Source organism: Schistocerca gregaria, chromosome 3, assembly GCF_023897955.1.
Source record: "Schistocerca gregaria isolate iqSchGreg1 chromosome 3, iqSchGreg1.2, whole genome shotgun sequence".
NCBI lineage: Eukaryota > Metazoa > Arthropoda > Insecta > Orthoptera > Acrididae > Schistocerca > Schistocerca gregaria.
The window spans coordinates 78,197,736-78,224,415 of record NC_064922.1 but is presented as its reverse complement, the minus strand read 5'-3'; the positions used below and the strand labels follow the sequence as shown (position 1 = coordinate 78,224,415).

Sequence of the window (26,680 nt, the reverse complement as noted above, 5' to 3'; positions counted from 1 at the left end):
GGAAAATTCCTCCCCCCCCCCCCCCCCCCAGCAATGTATCGAACCCCTTTCATTATGAAACATCAATCTCTATTTCTTATACAATCTTGTTAAGTGCCAGCCTCTTTTATTTCCGTGTAAGATCTTTAACAGTTCTTGAGTGGGGCTGATATTATGAGCGACCTTTGCAAAATTCTCACCTAAAACAGTTTTATTCTCAATTATGTAGCACATTATTACAGGTTCAAAATGATAAAAGTAAAATAATAAACATGTGAAATTTGTCAGTTGTTGAAAAAGCTACAGTTTTGTGCATGAATTTGGACCTCGAGACAACTGTGTACTGGATCTCATTGGACAGATTTACAAGTCTGCACAGGAGCCCATTAGTCAGTGACAAGTCTGTACATGTGGTACCCTCACTACATTTGCTGTCCTGCTGGGTGTGGCATTGTTGCAGTCAGTCTGTTCTGAAAATTCTGTTAAAGTGAATGTATACACTTCATTAAGAGTGTAGAATATTTTATGTGCTTTTGTCATGAGTGTAATTTTTAATTAACTAAAATAATTTTAAAATTTAATATAAAAAAATTTGAAAGAATAACTGGAATGCAATAAAATAGATTAACAGTGCTCTGTAGGACATATAGGAAGTGATGTGTGCCATAAAAAAAAATTAATGACTTTAATGAAGGTAGACAAACTGTTTATACTCCAAATAGGTTCTTCTATATCAACAATTTGTGGGTATTATGAGAAAAATAAAATACTCTGCTGCACTCAAAGTTCAAAAAAAGGCAGGTATTAAATGTTTCAGCGAAATAAAACGTGAACATTTCTCCTTGTTAAGTGCAAGTGCAACAGCTTCCTGGCTGAAAATTAATGTGATTTCTGGAAATTCCATGTGCCAAATTGTTACTCAAAAATATTTATCATGAATCCAGGATCAGAATCATATAACCTTGTTAATGACATTTATATTCCGAATGAGGAAGCTATTAGCAAATTGGATCTTGCTTGTTGTAATCTGCAGCTATCACCTGCTTTGAAAATAAGTAAATTGAGTTGCGAAAAAAGAAAAGCAAGGTACAGTGTATTTCAGACAAAATTTGAAAAGAGTTAGAATCTTGCTTTAATAACACAGAGAATATTGCTTTAATAATGCAGATACCAACAGTATTTCTAAAACAGAATAAACCCTACCTCCAGAATCATCTGACACTGATTATGTGAACTTTATTGAGAAATTAAAAAGTAAATGTTCTGTGACAGAGGGGAAAAAGTTAAAATTTTAAGTTTGACACGAGAAAAAAATAGTCCACAAGTTCATAGTTTCTGATTGTTTGGTTAGACTAACCTGAAAATTAGTGAAAGAGCATGGCATTCTACCAGTTTTATGAAAGAAGAAAGGAGTAAGTGTAAGTGAAGAAACAACAGAAAAGATCCAGCAGTTTTGAAGACGATGAAAATGGTAGAATGTGCTCAGGTAGCAAAAGAGTTGTTATAAATGGAGTTAAAGTAATAATGCAGAATAACTATTGCTGTCAAATTTAAATGAACTTTATGTACCTCTCAAAGATGGCCATCCTGAACACAAAATTGGAAGGTCGGAGTTTTGTGACCTTTCTCCTAAGTGGTGTTTTTTGTCTGGCTCCTCAGGAACACCTTCTGTATTCGTATGTTTATATCATACTGATGATTGTGGATGCAAAACTCAATGATTTTAGCTACAGAGAATTACTCCATTTAATGATCTTTGACACTAACAATTGTGACTGCATGATGAGTTTATATGATAAGTCATTGAATTCTTCAATTAATTAGAGGAGGAAATGCCTGGCAATATTACCTTCAAACAGTGGGTCACAAACAACAGGGCTGAAATGATAACAGTGGTTAAATATCAGGAAGGTTACTTTGAATCTTTAATTGATAACTTAGAAAATCTCAAAGTCACTACTATGTTTCTAAAACCCAAAGTAAGTTTTTGAGAACAAAAAAGGATGAAACACAAGGATGAAATATAAGGGTACCGCACAGTCAATGACCATACAGCAGTGCATCCATTTGTTCTGTACTTCACGAATGAGAGAGGCATAGTTTGTAGTTCTTCAATTTGCATTCTAAGTGACTACTTGGAGCACAACACTTTCGTTGTCCATATGTTTGAAAGGTATGTAACAAATTACATAAAGGAAAAATTGCTCAGGCTTGAGCAGTTCATATACTTGTCAGATGGAAGCAGAGGTCCATACAAGAACAAAAAAGAATTTTACAGATCTTTGCAACCACAAAGTAGATTTCAGGTTGGAGGCCAAATGGCACTTTTGTGCTCCTTGCCACGGTAAAAATGCATGTGATGGAGTAGGAGGTGCAACAAAATCTGAACGAGTAAAGCCAACCTACAAAGAAAGACCACAGACCAAATTCTTACAATAGGGGACATGATGTGTTTTGCAAGGATAATATTAAAGACATGATCTATTTTTTCATCAGGAAGGAAGAGGTAGTTCTTAATATCAAAACAACACTGCAAACCAGATGTGAAAACTGTATAGCAATAAAAGGAACGAAACAACTCCACAAATTCCTTGGCATTGCAGAAAACTTGAGTTCGATGCAATGTAACATCAGAAACCAAAATTCACAAGGATCATTGTGTCAGCAAAATTACATCTCTTTCTTCAACATTGAATGACATACTGGCATGTGTGTGTGATGGATATTGGTGGCTTACACAGGTTGAAAGACTAAGTTTGGATAACAATGACGTTCTTGTGCATTTTTACCAGCCTGCTGACCCAATAACATCATTAAAAAATCTACTAGTAACAATGTTTGGATACCCCTGAAAACATATTAAGGAAGCTGTTTGAATGTACCACAGCAACTGTGAGGTCTTATTCTATATCACTAAAGTTATCTGAAGAAATGTGTTCTTAACAGTCGCTACTAGGATTAGGAAGCACCACATATTAAAGTACGGTAATTGAAAATATTTGTTTCAAATTTGTCGAGATAATACAGATTCTTAGTTCAGTAATTTTTCGAGTTTCTGCATATAATTCAGTACCTTAACTTCAATAATAATTGATTACATCTTGGCAATATTACTCACGAATCAGGCAACAACCATAAGACCAATTGCAGTGTAATGTAAATTAATTCCTCATTTTCAAAAATTCATATCTTTGTTCACAGGCAAATATCAATGCTGAAATTTTTATAGTACTTTGGTATCATATAGGCATACAAAATGTGCAAAAATCAAATTTTTATAATCAGTCCCACCAGACATAACTAACCCCAAACTTTACAAAAAATAAACATTTTCAAATTTCAAAAATTTATAAAAAAATTAAGGAACCATTTGTTAATGTTCTTGCTTTATACAGGGCTAGTAGTTTGTGACATCTACTACTACTACTACTACTACTACTACTACTACTACCACTACGCGATCAGGTCCAGTGGACCGCACGCATCTACAAGTTTCCTCCTCCACTGTATTCATCTAACAATAGAAAAGAATGCGCTCTGATAAATCACTCCTCGGCATTTATTTTTGGTTCAAGAAAGTGGATTTTCTGAGATTTCAACACCAAACTTTGGAGGTAATTTTCACTGGTTAGTTTTGAATTTAGAGTATTTTGAGTAATAAACAGTGTTGAAGAGGAGACTATCCTAAAAACAATCACATTAATTGCAATGTTGTTGTTTCTTAACGCAGTGCAGAGATATTCAAATCAACGTTAATGTCTCCAATTTGAAAAACTGGCAATGCGCTTGCAAGTAAAAATGGCCACCATTCAGAAATGGTACAAGGTAAAATTGCTTTGAAAATTATTTGAGCTTCTCAATTATAGGGTAATCACACAGGGTAAACACATATAATCGACATGCAAGTCACAAAAGTGGCGACAACGTGAAAGGCTTGCACCAGGCAAACGGTCTACCTGATGGTAGGCCCTACCCACACGGCATTTCCATTTTATATCACATATAAGAAAACTGAAATATTTAAAAATGGTCAAGAAACCAACTTAATTTTTATTGGAACACTTCACGTTGATTGACCTACCTGCCAGTATTTCAGAAGGTTTTGGCATTGTTTTGCACTTGAAAATGAAAATTGGATTAAGTTTAGTACCATCAGCACAACATGAAAGGACAACAGTGTAGCGCATTTTCTCATATCCATATGTTTTTATAGTTACAGTTTTAGGACCTTCCATGCTGTTACTTTGGCCATCAGATGTCAGAGGAGTTCTATTCTTTATTCACTATTTGGCATAGTTCCTCACTCGCTTTCTTTCAATGTTGAATGATAAAGCAATGGAATGATAATATTTTCTCTTCGTACTCTTGTGGCGTATTCTGAGATGGTTCGCAAGCTAAGTCCATGATGCTTCATAAGCATGTACCATCAAGCAACTCCACCCTTGAAGTCTGGAAGTTCCTCTGTAGAGCTGGTTTACAATGGTGTATTTGAATCTTTTTTGTATTAATTGCAGTGCCATTTTGATGGGCTCCTTGAATCCATTTCAATACATCATTATTTAGTTTTGGCCTTTTTGCATTCAGTCCTCTATTTGCACATTTAGTGTTCCTCATTTTTTGCACGTCTGCCAATCATTTTCTGGTGGCGGGGGGCCAAAATGCTGCTCAGTTACTCTGCTTCCATGGTCTTTTGCATATACTGTTATGAAACTAGCTACTAACAAAAATATTGTACTATTATCAATAACACAAATCACTTTCAATTCAAGTTTACTGTCACCATAGACTGCGTTGGCGCGTCATAGGCTATACATGTTCCGGGTTTGTCATGTCGCGGGGCGCAAGTGAGACAGTGTTATTGAGCTTGTGAATGTCCACAACTCGTGTTTGTCACATCGGTGCACTGCTGCTGTCAGTTGAATCCAATTTTGCAGATAGAGATAGGTTTTCTGCGGCATATATGGACATTTTTAAGACTGGAGGGAATTTAAAATCAAAGACTGGACTTTTTATATTAATTTAGAGTATAAGATGCACCTCAAGGAAAATGTGCATCTTACAGTCTGTAAAATACAATAACAAATAAAGCGGAAAATCTCTGAATGGCTTTAATGTCTTCCTTTAATCCGACCAATTGGGGATCACAAATGCTCGAGCGGTACTCAAGAATATGTCACACTATAGTCTATGAGACGAGTGATTGGTACTGACAGTTCCGGCTGACAGACGGCGCTGTTGCCAAACGTGGCTCACAGCACGCGACGCCCTGTCTGCTACATGCATTCTCTAGCAGCAGAAATAAAAGCGAGACAAAATACAAGTCGTATTGGTACACGTGAATTTATTTAAAGTTGATGCTTGAAATATATTAACTCAGAAACTGATAAGAGCTATTTAGTACAAGTATCTAAGATGCTGAAACATAATAAAGTTATTTGATAAACTTCACAACTGAAATGAAAACTATTTTCGCAAGTTGTTGAACATTAGCAGTTTTGGTTTCCATTGTTAAGTATTAGCGTTATTAATTTGTTCTACTACAAGCTACAGAATAATTGGTCGGTGTATTAAGAGTTATAATCTGAAGAAAGTACTCACAATGTAATGATCTGGTTGTAGATCGGTAGCGAACTCCCTTCTTACATTCCTGAATACGTTGTAGTTACTGTAATGGAAAAACACCACTCACATCACTGTCAGAATCTGATTTGACATTGTCTTCCTCAGCACTACTCGAACTATCACTGCTCTCTCCCAGATGTAGAATTAAATTTTCGATGCATTCTTCCACAACCCCTTCGGTTTTGGCCACCTCTCTGATGGCACTTGCAGTGCTGTTTACAATTTTAGCCCACGTCTCGCTACTGGAAGGAGAGTTTCCACTTCAGAGATTGTGAATTTTTTATTGTTTGCAGCAATGTAATTTTTTATCTGCACCCACACTCCTTCAATTGCATTGAAGTGACAGTGGTATGGAGGAAGCCGAACGATTTCATGCCTGTGCCTTTTAGCAATCTCGTCAATTACATATGTTGGAAATTGGGGTTTCTTTTGTGCCACAATTTCGAGCAGTTCCACCTTCCATAAATCTTCTCTGAAATCTACTTTTCGCCGTTTCAACCACTGAATGATATCTTCTTTTTTTGTTGCCAAGGTTGGTGCCTTATCGTGAACAACGGAATGATAAGGCGCATTGTCCATAACAATCACTGATGGACTTGTCAGATTTGTCATAAGCGATGTCTCAAACCATTCTTGAAATATTACACTGTTCATTTCTTCATGGTGATCTCCCGTCTTTTTTGACCGAAACATTTTCAAGCAATTTGGCACAAAACCTTTCGATGTTCCTGCATGTAAGACAATAATACGCCCTCCTTTGCCAACAGGCACTGCCATTGTCCCCTCGGGCATTCCTTCATTCCAGCCTCTACGTAAAGAATGGCTGGCATTGACCCAAGTTTCATCTAACCACACTATACTTTCGAATTCCACACCCATGATCCTGCGCAGAAATCTGCACCGCCATGCAACTACATCTGTCTTTTCCATTAATATTTTGCGTCCGTTAAACAGTGAATAGCTGACGCCTATGTCTTTCAACACTGTACGCACTGAAAATTTGCTCCCTTTAAAAAGATCGTCTTTCTGAAGCGACACCAGTAATTTAGATAGAGTGGGATGTTCCCTTCTCTTATAATAGCTGTATATATGATGACGAATAGCGTCTTTCTGAAAATTGTCCAAAGGTGTCACTTGCTCATTTCTCGGTCGCTTCTTTCCTGGTGCGTGCAGCTTTGTTGTGCCACTCTCGTCACAATCTACACTATACTGTTCTTTCCCTATCTTTACAACAGTGTTCTTACTTATTTTCAATGTTGCTGCAGTTCTCTTCACAATATGAACAACAGGAATTAAAGGCCCACTTTTGTCCTTTTCTTTCTCAAAGTAAAACGACGAACGACCGCACCGCCTGCACGTGAGACACTGGTAAGTTTCATAAGTGCGTGCGACCGAGTTTCAGAGCGGCAACGTGGCCCTTGCTACCCGCTCAAAGTCAGGCTGTCATTGGCTGCCTGCCTGCGGACGCTAGGCAACGAAAAGACGCTACCGAGCTGTCAATACAAAAGACTCGTCTCCCAGACTATAGTATTACATATGTAGTGTCCATTAGGATAAACCACACTTTCCTAAAATTCTCCCAGCGAATAGATGCCGGTCATTTACCTACTACATCCTTATGTGCTGATTCCATTTCATATCACTATTCAGTGTTACATCTAGATATGAAACTGACATGTTTGCGTCAAGCAGCACATCACTAATGTTGTATTTGAATACGCATTATTATTTTTCCTGCTTGTTTGCACAATTTGCCAGAGCGAGCTATCATTTATCACCACTCAGTCAGTTACGTTCTTCTAGTATTTTAGTGTTATTTGTTGTTCTGAATATGATTTTTATGTTGCTGTTCCTAAACATGTTCAATTTTGCCAGATGCTCACATTGTATACAGGAGGATTCAGCCAAACTGTTTACCTAAGAAGTTTCTTGAACCATTTAAGGTATCGTAAGTCTTTTCTCTCTGAAAAGAATTTTAAAAAATCCTCTCTAAATAATACCTAGTCTCTTTCCATAGCCATATTTATTACACAAATACTGGCATCAGCTTCACATTTTCAAATGGAGCTACAGTAATTTCTGAATGTAGTATTAAAACAACGATTTTGAGTCCCTTGTATGCTCCTAAGTGGCATATAAGTCTGTAGATGTATGCTGATTAACAAAGACAATAATAAATAATGAGACATCCTGAAAGAGGTACTAAAGCTCGTTCAGAAATATTATTCCTAAAAGCTAACAAGAACAATAATATTTTACGTGTTACAACCTCTTAATCAAGTGAGACAATCTTTGAACAGGGCGGACTATGGATAGTTTACAGTACTTCGTTCAGCATTGTCTGACAGCACGAGAAGACAAATGCTGAAAAGGGGGATGTCAGCGCAGGGTTTCACTGGAATGGATTCTGTATGCAGGTTATACAAATCCACATGAAAACAAGGGAGGAGGAAGTCTGAGAATTAGGCAGACTCACCTGGCAGTCAAGAGAGCCAGTAAGGTTGGAGGGAAATCTCTCTTGAGAGAGGGGGGAGAGGGGGGAGAGGGGGGAGAGAGAGAGAGAGAGAGAGAGAGAGAGAGAGAGAGAGAGAGAGAGAGAGAGAGAGCGCGGAGGGTGGAGGGTGGGGGGGGGGGGGGGGCACAGCTGAAAACTGAGTGGCCAAGAGTAATGGCAGTGTAATTAATGTACAATGCCATGCTGAATATTCTGGGGGGGGGGGGGGGTATTGAGTGACTGGATGAGGAGAGAGGAATTCTGCAAGGAGCTGAGCATAAGAGCCTGAAATCTCCAACTGTTTTGCAGCGAAACATGTGAAGGAAAAGGAGCTACAGTGGACGGACTTACCGGAGGTACCATCGACTAAATGACAGCTTGCTATGTCAGCCAGTAGACTGTAATGCCCAAGGAACTAGGCACTCAGTATGGGGCTGGTAATGTCCACAACTGTGAAGGTCCACACTGAAGGCCTAAATCGAGCTAATGAATAAGCAACCTATATGTAGCAAAGCCTGAGTTGTTGACAGTGGTTATGAGGGGGCAGAGGGAGGAGGGGGGGGTGTAAGAGATTTAGGAGTAGTTTGCAGGAAAATAAGGATAAATCAGAGCCAGTTACGATGAGGTAGTGTGCAGGGGAATTAGTGTCATACAAATAGCATAGGAGTAAGCCCTATGGAAGGGTACACGAAATGGGCGCACCTACTGCCAGTGGCTGCCAGGGTTTGGCGACCAGGAGCACAGGGGTCTGCAGTTGGGGAAGATCTCACCAAACCTTTGGTGGTACCAGCAATCTGCGTGTAGTTCGTGGTGGTCATCAAGGGGTGCTTAGAACTGAGCCGGCTGTTTTTGCCTGAGTGGCATCAATTGGGTGGGGATGATCGGCACCTGGCAACGGGTGCTTGCGGTTTAGTCAGGAGACACTGGCAGAAGTGCTGCCATCTCGGGGCTAAGGCACATAAGAACCTGGTAGAGGTCAAGGGCCTGCATGTTGGGCAGAGGGTCATTAGTGGCAGGTGGGGTGAGAGACAAGATAGAGTAGCATGGAGAGCTGCATCAAACCAGTCTCTGTACTAAAGACCATAACAACAACATGAAAACGGCATGCAAGGAAAGAAAAACCAGCACCTTTTGGTAATGAGACTTGGTGCTTTGGGTCACGTTGAGGTCACCTGTGAAGAAATGTTTTATAGGCTTCTTTCTATGCTCATAAGGGGCATAAATAGCTATAGATTTATGCCAGTTAATAAAGATAATAATAAATAACAAGGTGCACAGAAAGAGATATGCAAGCTGGTTTGGAAATATTATTCCTGAAAGCTAACAGCTGCTACAGAGTCATCTGACAGCACAATAAGAAAAATGCCGGGAAGAAGTATATCAAAGCCAGGTTTTGCTAGAATGATGTCTTTGTGCAGGTCTCACGAATCAACAGGATCACAAATCAACAGGAAAGGAAGGGAGGAAGTTTGAGAATGAAACAGGCTTGCATGGTAGTCAAGGGCGCCAGCACGGTTGGAGTGAGAACTCTTTCCAGTGATGTGCTTGAAAGGGGTGCCAAAACAACCGGAGATGAAATAGTAATAAAGAGGCCTGGTGTTCTGGTGCACACTGCACTTCACCACACTAAGTACACCACATTGCACGTAGTATTCCAGGTGCTGACACAGGAGGGATGAACCAGGTGTCTGGAATAAGGCTTTGTGCAAGTGCAGTCACAGGAAGCAAAATCTTGAAATCCGTGCATGCTCCGAGAGGGTGCAGCAGGTGATGGTTCGAGCCATGTGGTGTTGCATGAGACAAGCTGCCACGAACATGGCTGGGAGATGATGTCTCATTGAAGCAGGCGAAGAGAGTGGTCGAGTGACGGTGCGGCGTGCGTAGCATCCGGAAAGTGTCACAGTGTAAGCACTACATCCAGCTGAAGTGACCAATGAGGGTGCTGGATAGATGCAGTGGTACCTCGGCGATTGGCGGGCAGGTGAAGAGGAAATGAAAAAAATGGGGAAGACTGAATGTGCAAATAGAAGACTGAATGTAAACAGGCCAAAACTAAAATATTATGTATTGAAATGATTTCATGGACACCGTCAAAATGGCATTGAAATTAATACAAAAATGATTCAAATATACGCTCTTAAGCTAGCACTACAGTGGAATTTGACAGACTTAGAGGGTGGAATTTGTTGGTGCTACAGGTTTATGAAGGATCATGCTTACAAACCGAAACCAAAATATCTCAGAAAATGCCACAAGAGTATGAAGAGAAAATATTATCTTTCCACTGCTTTATTATTCAACAAACAGGAAACTTGGATAAAACTCCTGTGACATTTGATGTGTTGAGTAACAGAACTGTTGCCATGTGCTAAAACTGTAACTATTAAAACAAATGGACATGAAAAAAAAATACACTGCACTGTTGTCCTTTCATGTTGTGCTGACAGTACTAAACTTAATCCAGTGATCATTTTCAAGTGTGAAAGAATGCCAAAATCTTCTGAAATACTGCCAGGTGGTTGTGGTCACGTACATGACAAGTGCTGTATGAAATTATGGATTAACATAGTATGTAAAGAGAAGGGAAAGTGCTTAATTGAAGAAGAGTTCTCTTCTTTTATTGGATTAATTTATTAATTATTTGAAAATTTTGTGAAAGTGAAATTAGGACAGGGAAATACAGAGCTTGCTGTTATTCTAGAAGAACTTACTTCATAACTGCAACCTCTTCATGTCTTGATAAGTAAACCATTTAAAATCTATATGAGAGAGGAATGGAGCAGACGGATGATAAACGAAACCCAACATGATTTCACGCCGAAGGTAGCCTTAAAATGAACTACTGTCAAATAAGTATGTCAGTGTGTAAAATAATCATCGTCTAGAATGAGAGAAGACATTATTGTTGAATCTTCTAGAAGTGTGGTGTAAGTAATGCTCTCAATGGCAATGAAGACCATCTTATGTATGAAGTGGGCAACAATGACAATGAAGAGGAGGAGGAGGAGGAGGAGGAAGAAGAAGAAGAAGAAGAAGAAGAAGAAATTCAGATGAGGATTTTCAGGGATTTTAAAGCTCTGTTCGGTTTTATAAACTTTTTCTTGCCTGGCGTTGCAGTCCAGTAATAAAAATGTGTTTTTCTTTAAAAAATTCTGAAAAATTAAGTTAAGTCTTATAGTCGGTAGCATTTTATAGTCCATAGAATATCGTAAAAAAAATGATAGATTTCTACTCAATGTAAAAATGACACACTGCAGACAGCCACATTGAAAAATACATTCATTGGTTGATTTTAAAATTATATATTCATTTGTTTAAGCACATTGCAGAAACATCATACAACAAGGTAAATAAAAAGTAATTAATAATAAATAAAAAGAGTGTGTAATTTGTGTGACCCTTTGGTAAAGGGAAAGAAACTGTGGAGAGTCGGAGCTGGTATTTTATATATAGGAGGATAGGTTCCGGGTAATAGGTTGAAGTGTTGGTGTATGAGAGCAGAGATTCTCTCTCTGGGGGCACAGTAACTGATCACAATGGGGCGTCCTGGGTGATTGGGTTTGTAGACTTTAAGAAGCATATAGAAGGTGGGACTACAGAGAGTGGTAGATGTAAGTAGAGAGATGGACTCCGAGGAGAGATTCTGGGATGGGCCTAAGGATTTGAGTAATGACTGGAGATACTGTTTGATTGCTGGAATGGGATTACTGTGACTTGGTTTTTAGGTGGAAGTATTTGACAGCTGACAGATTCCTTCTGCCACGCAATCCTTGTGGTTCAAAACAACGGTGTTGGAGCCTTTGTCGGTAGGTAGGATTATAAGATCAGGATCAGTTTTTAGATACTGGACTGCAGTTGTTTCTGCAGTTGTAAGGTTAGTATGCATGTTGAGGGATTTAGGAAATGATGGTGGGGCAAGGTTCGAGGATAAGAAATTCAGGGGGTGGCTTGGAGGCAGGGGGGTGGATCATGGTTGGATGGAGGAGTGAACTGAGTTAGGCAAGGTTCAGTATTGGTCTTTGGTTGAGTCTGGTTCGTCGGCTTGGTGGCAAAAAAGTGTTTCCACTATAGGGACCGGGATAAGGAGAGTTCTTTAACTAGTCCTGCAGTTTCAGCACTCTGAGACTTCAGACGTGTGTGTGTGTGTGTGTGTGTGTGTGTGTGTGTGTGTACTGCTGACAGAGGCCTTAATGGCTGAAAGCTATGATTGTGTGAATATTTGAACTGTGCCTATCGCGACTCAGCATCTCCGCTATATGGTGAGTAGCAACTTTCCTTCTCTAGTATTGTTACATTCCATCATGGTTTTCCCATTGTTTGATTTTCGCCTGCTGGCTTTCCTTTGAACCTAACTCTGTGCTGTTTTCCTATGTAACTACTTTCTTTTGCATCGCTATACTGAAAGTGCATCCTTCTTTCTTTTCTTTCCTGTGTCCCTCTTGTTGCCTTATGAACCGCACTGCACGCTCTACTTATGAGCCACGCACTATCAACTGACTCGGCCGTGCGCAACAGATGGCGAAAGACCACTGATTATTGGTGCAGCATCTTATGTCCCACATTACACCCGCCGATGTAATTAAGCCTATATCTTCAAACTGATAGCACTCCCTGTCTCAGTTCCAGTATTTTTGCGTGTTATCTCCCGCACTTTTCCAGTGCCAAAACGATCTTACATCTCTAACTACAAATCCCTCCCCAACCCCCACCCATTCTATGTTCTATCCCTGTTCGCACTCACTAAATCCACCTCATCCAGTCACACCTTCCGTCCCCCTTCTTTATGCTTATCAGCCCTCAAACTTGCTACCCACAGTTGTTGTTGTTGTCTCTCTTCAGTCCTGAGACTGCTTTGATGCAGCTCTCCATGCTACTCTATCCTGTGCAAGGTTCTTCATCTCCCAGTACCTACTGCAACCTACATACTTCTGAATCTGCTTGGTGTATTCATCTCTTGGTCTACCTCTACGATTTTTACCCTCCACGCTGCCCTCCAATACTAAATTGGTGATCCCTTCATGCCTCAGACCATGTCCTACCAACCGATCCCTTCTTCTGGTCAAGTTGTGCCACAAACTTCTCTTCTCCCCAATCCTATTCAATACCTCCTCATTAGTTACATGATCTATCCACCTTATCTTCAGCATTCTTCTGTAGCACCACATTTCGCAAGCTTCTATGCTCTTCTTGTCCAAACTTCTTATCGTCTATGTTTCACTTCCATACATGGCTACACTCCATACAAATACTTTCAGAAAAGACTTCCTGACACTTAAATCTATACTCGATGTTAACAAATTTCTCTTCTTCAGAAACGCTTTCCTTGCCATTGCCATTCTACATTTTATATCCTCTCTACTTTGACCAACCAGCCGGAGTGGCCGTGCGGTTCTAGGCATGCAGTACGGAACCACACTGCTGCTACGGTCGCAGGTTCGAATCCTGCCTCGGGCATGGATATGTGTGATGTCCTTAGGTTAGTTAGGTTTAATTAGTTCTAAGTTCTAGGCGACTGATGACCTCAGAAGTTAAGTCGCATAGTGCTCAGAGCCATTTGAACCCTCTACTTCGACCATCATCAGTTATTTTGCTCCCCAAATAGCAAAACTCCTTTACTACTTTAAGTGTCTAATTTTCTAATCTAATTCCTTCAGCATCACCCGACTTACTTCGATTACATTCCATTATCCTCGCTTTGCTTTTGTTGATGTTCATCTTACATCCTCCTCTCAAGACACTGTCCATTCCATTCAACTGCTCTTCCAAGTCCTTTGCTGTCTCTGACAGAATTACAATGTCATCAGCGAACCTCAAAGTTTTATTTCTTCTCCATGGATTTTAATTCCTACTATAACTTTTCTTTTGTTTCCTTTATTGCTTGCTCAATATACAGTTTGAATAATATCGGGGAGGCGCTACATCCAAGTCTCACTCCCTTACCAACAACTGCTACCCTTTCATGTCCCTCGACTCTTACAACTGCCATCTGGTTTCTGTAAAAATTGTAAATAGCCTTTCGCTCCCTGTATTTTACCCCTGCCACCTTTAGAATTTGAAAGAGAGTATTCCAGTCAACATTGTCAAAAGCTTTCTCTAAGTCTACAAATGCTAGAAACATAGGTTTGCCTTTTCTTAATCTTTCTTCTAAGATAAGTCATAAGGTCAGTATTGCCTCATGTGTTCCAGTATTTCTACGGAATCCAAACTGATCTTCCCCGAGGTCGGCTTCTACTAGTTTTTCCATTAGTCTGTAAAGAATTCGTGTTAGTATTTTGCAGCTGTGGCTTATTAAACTGATTGTTCGGCAATTTTCACATTTGTCAACACCTGCTTTCTTTGGGATTGGAATTATTACATTCTTCTTGAAGTGTGAGGGTATTTCGCCTGTTTCATACATCTTGCTCACCAGATGGTAGAGTTTTGTCATGACTGGCTCTCCCAAGGCCGTCAGTAGTTCTAAATGGAATGTTGTCTACTCCGGAGGCCTTGTTTTGACTCAGGTCTTTCAGTGCTCTGTCAAACTCTTCACGCAGTATCATATCTCCCATTTCATCTTCAGCTACATTCTCTTCCATTTCCATAATATTGTCCTCAAGAACATCACCCCTGTGTAGACCCTCTATATACTCCTTCCACCTTTCTGCTTTCCCTTCTTTGCTTACAATTGGATTTCCATCTGAGCTCTTGATGTTCATACAAGTGGTTCTCTTATCTCCAAAGGTCTCTTTAATTTTCCTGTAGACAGTATCTATCTTACCCCTAGTAATATACATATATTTACTAATGATTAGTTATTCTCTACTTTGACCTTTCTGACTTCTCACCAATTTTAGTGTGTGTTCGCTTTCCACTATCGTCGTCTTCCTCAGATTGCATCTCCCCCTCCCTCCTGTGTATCCTTTTCTTACTTTTCACATGTATATTTTGGGTGTATTTTTGCATAGTTTTTCGGACATAATTTTACTTTCTTACATATTTTTTTGAATTGTTGCACCACCATGGATCCTTTCTCCTTCCATCTGCATCAATACAGAAAAGTTTCCTATCCCTAGCCAGATCCCAGTCCTTTTATACTGTTCCTGCGTTGTTGCTTGTCTCATGAAATCCCCCCATAATAGCCTTACCATCAAATTACCAATCTCTGGTTGCCACCCCTCCTTCCACAATGACCTCCACCTGTTCAGATTCCACCAATTCTTAGCGATCACCAACATAGGCCTGCAAAACCATATCAACCAATCCCAATCCTCCTTGCAGTACCTTCTCCACAACCGCAAATTTCTCCTGCTATTTAAGCCCAAATTCCTGGAAGTCATAACACACATTGAAACCCTTGCCCTGCAGGAACTTGAGCAACATGCACAATGCCACCTCAAAAAGCTCTCCATCCAGCTTACTTCCTACTCCCGCCTCGGAGTACCGCTGTCCACCACTTATACAACCAACTCTAAACCTCCCCACAACTTCTCATAGTTGACATACAACCACCTCTAAACCTCCCCACAACCCCTCATAGTTGACATACAACCACCTCTAAACCTCCCCACAACCCCTCATAGTTGACAAACACTTACCCCACCACCACCCAAACCCAAAAGCTAAACAGACCCGCAACACAGTCATGAACCTTTCCTCCAGAAGCCTTAATCCCCCAGAAATATCAGTCATTTCCAAAGGCCTCTCCTTTTGCCCCACTCCCAAATTCAACCATACAGGACTAATTGAAGACCTTCTCTCCTTCTCCCAGTCCATACAGTGGAAACACTTTTGGCCACCAACCCGATCAATCAGACTCAACCAAAGACCAATATTAAACCTCCTCCATCCAACCGTGATCCACCCCCACTGCTTCCAAACCACCCTCTGTTAACTTTCCAAAATTTCTTATCCTCAAACCTTGTTTCACTGTCATTCCTCAAACTCCTCAACGTTCAAACTAACTTTATATCTACAGAAAGAACCACAGCCAACCATCTAAACAACTGATCCCCACCTTATAATCTGACCTGCGGACAATCACTACACAAATGTTTTGAAGAAAAAGGATTACCTGGCAGAAGGACTCCTCCAGCTGTCAGATACTTTGACCTACAAAACTTGCCACAGTGACTCCATTCCAGGAATACACTAATATCTCCAGTCACTTCTCAAATCCTCAGGCCCACTCCAGAACCATAAACCCACCACCCAGGATGCTCCAATGTGGCCAATTACTGTGACCTCACTGAGAGAATCTGTGCTGATGTAGACCAACGCCTTCAGTCTATTATCCGGAACCTACCCTGCTGTATGAAAGATATCAACCATTTCCTCCTCCATCTCTCCACAGTCCCTGTCCCTGTCCCTTTAAGACATGGTGTTCTGCTTGTCATTATTGATGCCACCTCCCTTTACACTAATATTCCTAATATCCATGGCCTTACTGCTATTGAGCACTACCTTTTGCAATGCGTGGCAGATTCCAAGCCGAAAATCTCCTTCCTAGTTGCCATGACCAACTATATCCTCATCCACAATTACTTCTCCTTTGAAGGGATTACCTACAAATGAATATGGGTACTGCTATGGGCACCTTCCATGAACCATGGACCTTGCCGTTGGTGGGGAGGCTTGTGTGCCTCAGCGATACAGATGGCCGTACTGTAGGTGCAACCACAACGGAGGGGTATCTGTTGAGAGGCCAGACAAACGTGTGGTTCCTGAAGAGGGGCAGCAGCCTTTTCAGTAGTTGCAACAGCAACAGTCTGGATGATTGATTGATCTGGCCTTGCAACATTAACCAAAACGGCCTTGCTGTGCTGGTACTGCGAACGGCTGAAAGCAAGGGGAAACTAAAGCCGTAATTTTTCCCAAGGACATGCAGCTTTACTGTATGATTAAATGATGATGGCGTCCTCTTGGGTAAAATATTCTGGAGGTAAAATAGTCCCCCATTCGGATCTCTGGGCGGGGACTACTCAAGAGGATGTCGTTATCAGGAGAAAGAAAACTGGCGTTCTACGGATCGGAGCGTGGAATGTCAGATCCCTTAATCTGGCAGGTAGGTTAGAAAATTTAAAAAGGGAAATGGATAGGTTAAAGTTAGATATAGTGGGAATTAGTGAAGTTTGGTGGCAGGAGGAACAAGACTTCTGGTCAGGTGACTACAGGGTTATAAACCCAAAATCAAATAGGGGTAATGCGGGAGTAGGTTTAATAATGAATAGGAAAATAGGAATGCAGGTAAGCTACTACAAACAGCATAGTGAACGCATTATTGTGGCCAAGATAGATACGAAGCCCACACCTACTACAGTAGTACAAGTATATGCGAACCAGCTCTGCAGATGATAAAGAAATTGAAGAAATCTATGATGAAATAAAAGAAATTATTCAGATAGTGAAGGGAGACGAAAATTTAATAGTCATGGGTGACTGGAAATCGAGTGTAGGAAAAGGGAGAGAAGGAAACATAGTAGGTGAATATGGATTGGGGCTAAGAAATGAAAGAGGAAGCAGCCTAGTAGAATTTTGCACAGAGTACAACTTAATCATAGCTAACACTTGGTTTAAGAATCATGAAAGAAGGTTATATACATGGAAGAACCCTGGAGATAGTAAAAGGTATCAGATAGATTATATAATGGTAAGACAGAGCTTTAGGAGCCAGGTTTTAAGTTGTAAGATATTTCCAGGGGCAGATGTGGACTCTGACCACAATCGATTGGTTATGACCTGTAGATTAAAACTGAAGAAACTGCAAAAAGGTGGGAATTTAAGGAGATGAGACCTGGATAAACTGAAAGAACCAGAGGTTGTACAGAGTTTCAGGGAGAGCATAAGGGAACAATTGACAGGAATAGGGGAAAGAAATACAGTGGAAGAAGAATGGGTAGCTCTGAGGGATGAATTAGTGAAGGCAGCAGAGGATAAAGTAGGTAAAAAGACGAGGGCTGCTATAAATCCTTGGGTAACAGAAGAAATATTGAATTTAATTGATGAAAGGAGAAAATATAAAAATGTAGTAAGTGAAGCAGGCAAAAAGGAATACAAACGACTCAAAAATGTAGATTGACAGGATGTACAAAATGGCTAAGCAGGGATGGCTAGAGGACAAATGTAAGGATGTAGAGGCTTATCTCACTAGGGGTAAGATAGATACTGCCTACAGGAAAATTAAAGAGACCTTTGGAGAGAAGAGAACCACGTGTATGAATATCGAGAGCTCAGATGGCAACCCAGTTCTAAGCAAAGAAGGGAAGGCAGAAAGGTGGAAGGGGTGGTGGTGGTGATGGTTAGTGTTCAATGTCCCGTCGACAACGAGGTCATTAGAGACGGAGCACAAGCTCGGGTTAGGGAAGGATTGGGAAGGAAATCGGCCGTGCCCTTTCAAAGGAACCATCCCGGCATTTGCCTGAAACGATTTAGGGAAATCACGGAAAACCTAAATCAGGATGGCCGGACGCGGGAAAGAACTGTCGTCCTCCCGAATGCGAGTCCAGTGTGCTAACCACTGCGCCACCTCGCTCGGTGGTGGAAGGAGTATATAGAAGGTTTATACAAGGGCGATGTACTTGAGGACAATATTATGGAAATGGAAGAGGATGTAGATGAAGACGAAATGGGAGATAAGATACTGCGTGAAGAGTTTGACAGAGCACTGAAAGACCTGAGTCAAAACAAGGCCCCCGGAGTAGACAACATTCCATTTAGAACTACTGACGGCCTTGGGAGAACCAGTCATGACAAAACTCTACCAGCTGGTGAGCAAGATGTATGAGACAGGCGAAATACCCTCACACTTCAAGAAGAATGTAATAATTCCAATCCCAAAGAAAGCAGGTGTTGACAAATGTGAAAATTACCGAACAATCAGTTTAATAAGCCACAGCTGCAAAATACTAACACGAATTCTTTACAGACGAATGGAAAAACTAGTAGAAGCGGATCTTGGGGAAGATCAGTTTGGATTCTGTAGAAATATTGGAGCACACGAGGCAATACTGACCTTACGACGTATCTTAGATGAAAGATTAAGGAAAGCTTAACCTACGTTTCTAGCATTTGTAGACTTAGAGAAAGCTTTTGACAATGTTGACTGGAATACTCTCTTTCAAATTCTAAAGGTGGCAGGGGTAAAATACAGGGAGCGAAAGGCTATTTACAATTTGTACAGAAACCAGATGGCAGTTGTAAGAGTCGAGGGACATGAAAGGGGAAACAGTGGTTGGGAACGGAGTGAGACAGGGTTGTAGCCTCTCCCCGATGCTATTCAATCTGTATATTGAACAGGCAGTAAAGGAAACAAAAGAAAAATTCGGAGTAGGTATTAAAATCCATGGAGAAGAAATAAAAACTTTGAGGTTCGCTGATGACATCGTAATTCTGTCAGAGACAGCAAAGGACTTGGAAGAGCAGTTGAACGGAATGAACAGTGTGTTGAAAGGAGGATATAAGATGAACGTAAACAAAAGCAAAATGAGGATAATGGAATGTAGTCGAATTAAGTCAGGTGATGCTGAGGGAATTATATTAGGAAGTGACACTTAAAGTAGTAAAGGAGTTTTGCTATTTGGGGCCAAAATAACTATGATGGTCTAAGTAGAGAGAATATAAAATGTAGACTGGCAATGGCAAAGAAAGTGTTTCTGTAGAAGAGAAATTTGTAAACATCGAGTATTGATTTAAATGTCAGGAAGTCGTTTCTGAAAGTAATTGTGTGAGGTGTAGCCATGTATGGAAGTGAAACGTGGATGATAAATAGTTTGGACAAGAAGAGAATAGAAGCTTTCGAAATGTGGTGCTACAGAAGAATGCTGAAGATTAGATGGGAGGATCACATAACTAATGAGGTGGTATTGAAGAGAATTGGGGAGAAGAGGAGTTTGTGGCACAACTTGACCAGAAGAAGGGACCGGTTAGTAGTACATGTTCTGAGGCATCAAGGGATCACAAATTTAGCGTTGGAGGTCAGTGTGGAGGGTAAAAATCATAGATGAATACACTAAGCAGATTCAGAAGGATGTATGTTGCTGTAAGTACTGGGAGATGAAGAAGCTTGTACTGGATAGAGTAGCATGGAGAGCTGTATCAAACCAGTCTCAGTACTGAAGACCACAACAACAACAATAACAAGGGTACGTGTTATTGATTGCAATGACAGTGATAAGTACTTAATTACCTGAATTGACCCCTTTGTTAATGTGAGGTTTAAGGAGCATTTACAGTCACATAACGAAACTGCCATGGCATTACATTTAGCAGATATGGATTGCAGTGTAGGGAGCATTGAGAATAGCATGTGGTTCCTGTAAAAAGATGTAAAGTGCTGTGCTATAAATTTGTTGGAGGAGCTTCAAATTTATGGGAGCAAGAAACAAGAGCCAGAAAGAGTGCTCAATGGACAGAGCGATTTTGTGCCCAATGGCTGCTTTGCTTTCTGTGACACTGTCCTACATTAACCATCTTACACCTTTATTACGTAGACCTGCCCTGGACATAACCTCATATACAGTGCATTCCAGGTCTGTTTTATTAGGTTATGCTGCTCATGTCAACCTCCTTTTAGAACGTGAAATATCTGTTATTATGATGTGTTTCTTGTTAACTGATGGGAACAGTAGTTCATGTTCCTTTTCTTGACGCAGCATATTGCGAGTTAAGAGAGGTAGTCTGCTGATTGTGTTCCTACGGTCAGTATTTAACTCTGCTGCACTATGGAGGCTACATTAACAAAGGTTGCTGATAACTTACTCCCCTCTTAGTTTTGTTCCTTTGGTGTATTTGCGTTAGTTATTTTATAATTTTTTTTGTAATTATGTTAGCTCCTCAACTTGTCCCTTTGGTATATCTTTACTGTCTTATCTAAAATTAGAATTAAGGCATTTCAGCATTGCTTGTTGTCACTAATCCCATTCATTGTTAATAAATTTAAAGAAATGTACATTTGTGTTTTTAATGTATTTTGACTTTATCACTGTAAAATCTTACAACACCTTGTAATTCCAGGTTTGTTTCTATCTTATTTTATGTTTGTACTTAGTTGTATATTGGCTACTTGTTAATACATGTACTGTTTGTGTGTGTTTTTCCCCTTCACAACTGCACCCCAGTTTCCTATGAACTGTAGTGTCATTCACGTAGATTCCATTCATACTGTGACCTAGTTTGTAATACATTATTATTTTTTTGTTTGTCATGCACATGCTAATTTTGTTTTATATATATTAACGACATGACACTTTATTATAGTAGGGCGTGTTTTAAAAAGCTTTTTCAATTATTTTAAGTCCATGTATTGTGTACATATGCTGTTCGCACCTTTATATCTATATCTGCAATCTCTTCCCATTCAGGTTTACTTCAGTTTTTGAGTTCTATATATTCCTTTCATCATTTCCTTCTTTGGTTAGTACTGGCTTTCCATCTGAGTTTGGCAACAGTTTTGCTGTGTCCATTTACATTAGCAGACTGCTGGTTGGTAGTCATACCAATATAGAAAGCTATGCAAAGACTGCAGCAGAGTCCGTATGTGACATGACTATTTTCAAATATGACCCAGCTGTTGATTGCGTAGGATAAATCTCTGACAGGACTGTAATAAGAACTGCTGGTTGGGTGTATTTGGTAGGTCATGGCAAGAATTGGGATTGGGAGTGGCATAGGGATGGACTGAGATGTTGTGGAGGTTCAGTGGGTGATAGAACATCACTTTAGGAGTAGTGGGAAGGATCTTGGGTAGGATGACCCTTATTTCAGGGCATGGAATGGATAATGAAAGCTCTGATGATGAATGTGATTCATTTGTTGTAGTCCAGGTAGTATCGGGTGCTGAAAGGTGGTGGTGGTGGGTGGGTGTGCGGGTTCCTTTGTAACTGGTTCTGGGGTGGTGGTAGTATCGGGTGTGTGTAAGGATATAGCATGGGAAATCTGTTCATGGGCTGGGTCTGGGTAATACTGCCTGCCTACCTTTCAAAGTCCTTCAACATACTAAGCAAAGAGTTCTCATCACTACAGACACACCATCCTTGGGTGGCCAGACTGTGTGGGTGGGACTTTATGGTGTGGAAGGGATGCCAGCTGTTGAAATGCAGGTACTGTTGGTAGTTGGTAAGTTTAATGTAGACAGTGGTGTGCATGGAGGTATGAGAGAGGAGGAGGTCAACATAGAAGAACACCATTTGTCTCGCTCATATGTTGGTTTGTCTGTGCCATTCATTCAAGGAGTCCACTTTTGATTGCTCAGTGGAATTCTTGGGAAGCAATCTGTATTTATTATATTTTGCAGCTGCATTGCTCTCTGTTGTGTAACATAGCAACTGCTCTCTACCCTATGCTCTGCTGTGTAAGTCACAGAATGCATATTCTACCTCTGGTCACAATATTTTACACTGAACAGTCTGTATTGTCACCCTAAAGTAAAAACTTTAAAAATCCTTTTTTTTTTTTTTTTTTTTTGTCTTTGCAGATACATTCATTGCTCATTCCCAGATAAAAGTGAAAAGAATGATACAATTTACTGGCCTTAGGGAAAGGTATGACTTGACAATATGGCCGGGGAGGGGGGAGGGGGGGGGGAGGGAGAGGGAGAGCGCATTTCGGCTTCTGCCCCTGCTGGAACATGTGTAATCTTTGTTGTGAAATGTGGTTGGTACATTTAAGTTATTTTTTATGTAATTCTTAGAATGAGAAACAGTGTACTTGGGTTATTCCTTTTCTTCTGAAATGACATGTAGGAAAGTATTGTTACATTAGGGAGGAGTGAGGCACATACCACACACACATACACCTTGTCTATAGGTCACGGTGCACCATGTGGAGAATCCTGGGGCAGCCCCGCAGCTATTGATGAAGTCTACTTACGTAATCCAATGGATCCACCAGATGTTTTGGGTTTGGCAAATACATCACCACACGGAAACTTTCCTATGCCTAAGTTGCCTGACAGAAGAAAGCGTAAGTTTATTTTTTGAGTAACTTGATTTCCTTCTCATTGTCTAGTTTTTATCATCTAATAATTTATTGTCTTGAGAGCTTTTACCTTGAGTGTATTAAACCACCCCATTTGGTATTGACAAATTATGGTAACCCTGCTCAATTTTTAGGCATTATATGCCCCCAAAATAGAAACTTGTATGCCTTGTAAAGCTTCCTGCAGTCAGTGATGGTTGATGCACTTTTAAGGTACCAACTGACAGGTTGTTTGTAATCTTCATCAACCCCAACAACAGCCATTTGTTTTCAGCTGCTGAATAATGGTGTTACCATAGAGGTTTGGCATGCATTATGGTCTTCAGCTATGTACGAGGGGGGGGGGGGGGCACTTTTTAAGTTATATATTTTCTAATTGTTTACAAGACAACCTTATCCCCTTAAAAATACTTACCATTACAACTAATACATTTGTCCCACTGGTGCTTCCACTGTTCAAGCTAACTGCTCCTCCTTCATTTTTTTCTTGACTTCTTCAGTGTTGCCAAATCAGTGTCTTTCATGCTCCATTTTGTTCATGGAAATAAGAAACAGTCTCACAGAGCCAGGTCAGGCAATTAAGGTGTATGTGGCAGCGGAACCATAACATTTTTAAGCAAAAACTGTCTAACAGAGATGGCTGTGTGCAGGTGTGTTTTCATGATGGAAGGACCAGTCTCCTGTCTGCCACAAGTTGAGCCTTTTGTAACGAACACAGTTGTGCAATCTTCTTAAAAGTTAATACATCTCAATCTGTATAAAACTACCCAACATATAAAATTTAACAATACTTGCAGATCTAATAATATTATACTTCAATATATTAATGTACAGGTTAAAAACAATTCTGCCAGTGCACAAAAAACAAAAGAAATAGCTCAAAAAATTTGGCTACACAATGAAATCCAGTCTCTTTATGCCAAAAAGCAAATCCTAAATTGGGACCTATATAAAGCACATCTTATCTTATGAGTGTTCTGAATAATACCGCTGTTTTCTTCCATCTTGTTAGCGAGATTAAAAATCATACATATGCAGTGACAGAAGAATGAAAAAAATCACAAAAGAAAGATTGCAAATTTGAAAGCTAAACACACACCCAGCACAGCCACACATGACACCCAGTATAACAAAAAGCACCAGTTCTATCCAAGACTGGTCAACCTCACTGGGACTAATTTGCATACAGAAAAAATGAAACTACCCAAAAAGGTCTGAAACACAATGTCAGCACAAGCCTAGATGAAAATTACATAGAACACCTCATTGTTGAATCGGAAATCATTCTCACACTGGAAAACAGAAATGAAATAAATGAGGTAAACATTAGTCTGATGAGAGAGCTAGTCAGTAATGACATCAAAAACATAATAACAGAGATGAAAGAAAACAGAAGAAACTGAAACAATACAGATTCTATAACACTGACAAAACTTAGAAAGAAACTACAGGAAAACATCATCATGATCATCATCATCACAAAGGCAGATAAAGGAAACACAGTTGTTCTCGTGGATAAAGAGTAATACATCAGGAAGACACAAGAGTTCATTACAAAAAATAAAATTATAAAATTAAAATTGGATCCGACAAACAGATTCCAAATGAATCTGAGAAACACTGAAATACATTGAACTTACAGTAGAAAACAGTGAAAAGGAAAACTGATCCAAACAAATCTCAGTGCACCTTCCATCTGATGCCAACCAAGGCTACACAAGAAAGGTCTCCCCGTCAGAGCTATTGTGAAGTATAGAAATGCTCCCACTTACCCACTTGCAAGATCCATCTTATCAGAAAACTACAAATTACAAGAAGACAGGGACCATAAGAAACACAAATTGATTAAGTACATAAAAGATACAAGTTCCAGACACAGCCACGCCCCTGTCATTTGATGTAGAGAATAGAACAGAATCTTAAGAGACACAGTACACTCCCAGATGAATACATCAAAGAAACAGTCAGGCTTTTAGAGCTAATAACAGAACATATTTATTTATGAATAATAGCTAGCTTCACTGCTATATTTAAGTTGTTTATATTTTATCTCGTTCACAATGAGCCCATTTCGGCAAGTTGCCATCATCAGATGTCTGTAAATACATAGATAAGCGATGGTCTTAATATAATGGTTGTAACTATGATCTGAAAATTAATATATCATTAGGTGTTTTACCTTACACGTAACATCGTTGCTGTCATGTCCTGTCTGTTTTGGAATTACTACTTTCTCTTAGCTATAGAGTGGAGATGTACTTCAGATGTTACTTGATATGCTACTTTTCTAACAGTTGAAACAGTCGGTCAGCGATGTTACATGTTTACATAGTATAAATTATAAATATTATAAATTATAAATAAGTGATGTGTGAAATTCAGTTGTGTTATATTTTTTCATATAGTTTGGTTTCTAATTATGTTTTTGCCTGAAGTTAGTTTTAGTTTTATTTTATGTTTTTAATTTTTTGTAATAATAACTATTTTTTTAATTTACATTGGCGTCCTGTCTCTGTTTTACACTACTCGTGTTATTGCTGTTACTATGGATATATGACGTTTAAAGATACGAAAAAGTTGTCGTTGCTTTCAATCAAAGAACGAGCCTTGGATTAAAAATACCTAATAACTTCTTGTTCCCATGAAACGAATAACAGCTCTTCACAGCCTGAAGAAAAACCAAGGAACACAAAAAGATACACTAAACAAGAACAGAAAATTAGAACCCAACAAAAAGAAGTTGAGAGTGAGAACATTAAATGTAATAACCTTGACAGGAAAGACTGAAGAGATTGTAGACATGATGGAGACGAGAAAGATTCATATCCTTGGATTGAGTGAGACCAAGTGGAAGGGAAAAACTCGAAATTTATGAGAGGTGGGTACAAATTATACTGACAGGGTCACAATAAATAGGCAAAAAATGGATTGTGGTTTGTGTTTCACAGAGACATTGACCCAGTTACAGATGTGAGCTTTGTACGTGAAAGGATAATTAGCACAAGAGTGAACTTGGGAAAGAATAGTTTTACTATACTCAAAGTGAAGATCTGGAAGACCAAGTAAGAGAAGATAACATTATGATAATTGAGGATCTGAAACTCAGATTGGCACAGATAGAAATGGATATGAGGAGGTGATGGGCCATTTTGGATACGGAAGATGAAATGTTGAGGGTGAAGAAATTCTAAATCTTTGCATAAGGAATCTACCCATAAGATTATTAGATGTGGCTGGGATGGCAAATCTAAGACAGTTATAGACTATATATTAACAGACAAATTAATTGAAGGAAAATAAAGGTATGCTAAAGGCATACCAAGTGAGCACTTAGATAGCGACTATAGGTTACTAGTAGCTGATCCAAATTATAAGATGTAAAGTTTGAATGCTGTATAAAGAAAGCCCAAAATTAAGGAGTGGAAGTTGAAAGAAGAAGAAAATATAAAAGTTTCCAAAATCTAGTGGCACAAAAATTGCCAAAAACTGAAAGGGGTAGAGTAGAGGAGGAGTGGAACCTTATTAAAACATCAATAGTTAACAGTGCCGTGCAGATATGCGGCAAAACAAAGGGTAAAGTGAAAGACAAAGAAACCATTTGGTGGAATGATAGAGTAAAAGATGCAATTAAAAATG

The 26,680-nt window shown here is 39.6% G+C and overlaps 1 protein-coding gene across 3 annotated transcripts in view; it reads left to right on the top strand.

Annotated features, from left to right (window-relative positions):
• The window catches only part of LOC126353937 (activated Cdc42 kinase Ack), a 403,423-nt gene that overhangs the window by 201,782 nt on the left and 174,961 nt on the right, over nucleotides 1-26,680 (top strand). For all 3 annotated transcript variants that reach the window (XM_050003203.1, XM_050003205.1, XM_050003204.1), the window contains exon 10: nucleotides 22,874-23,029. In XM_050003203.1, coding sequence (XP_049859160.1) covers nucleotides 22,874-23,029 — 156 coding nt within the window. The remainder of the gene's footprint in view (nucleotides 1-22,873; nucleotides 23,030-26,680) is intronic.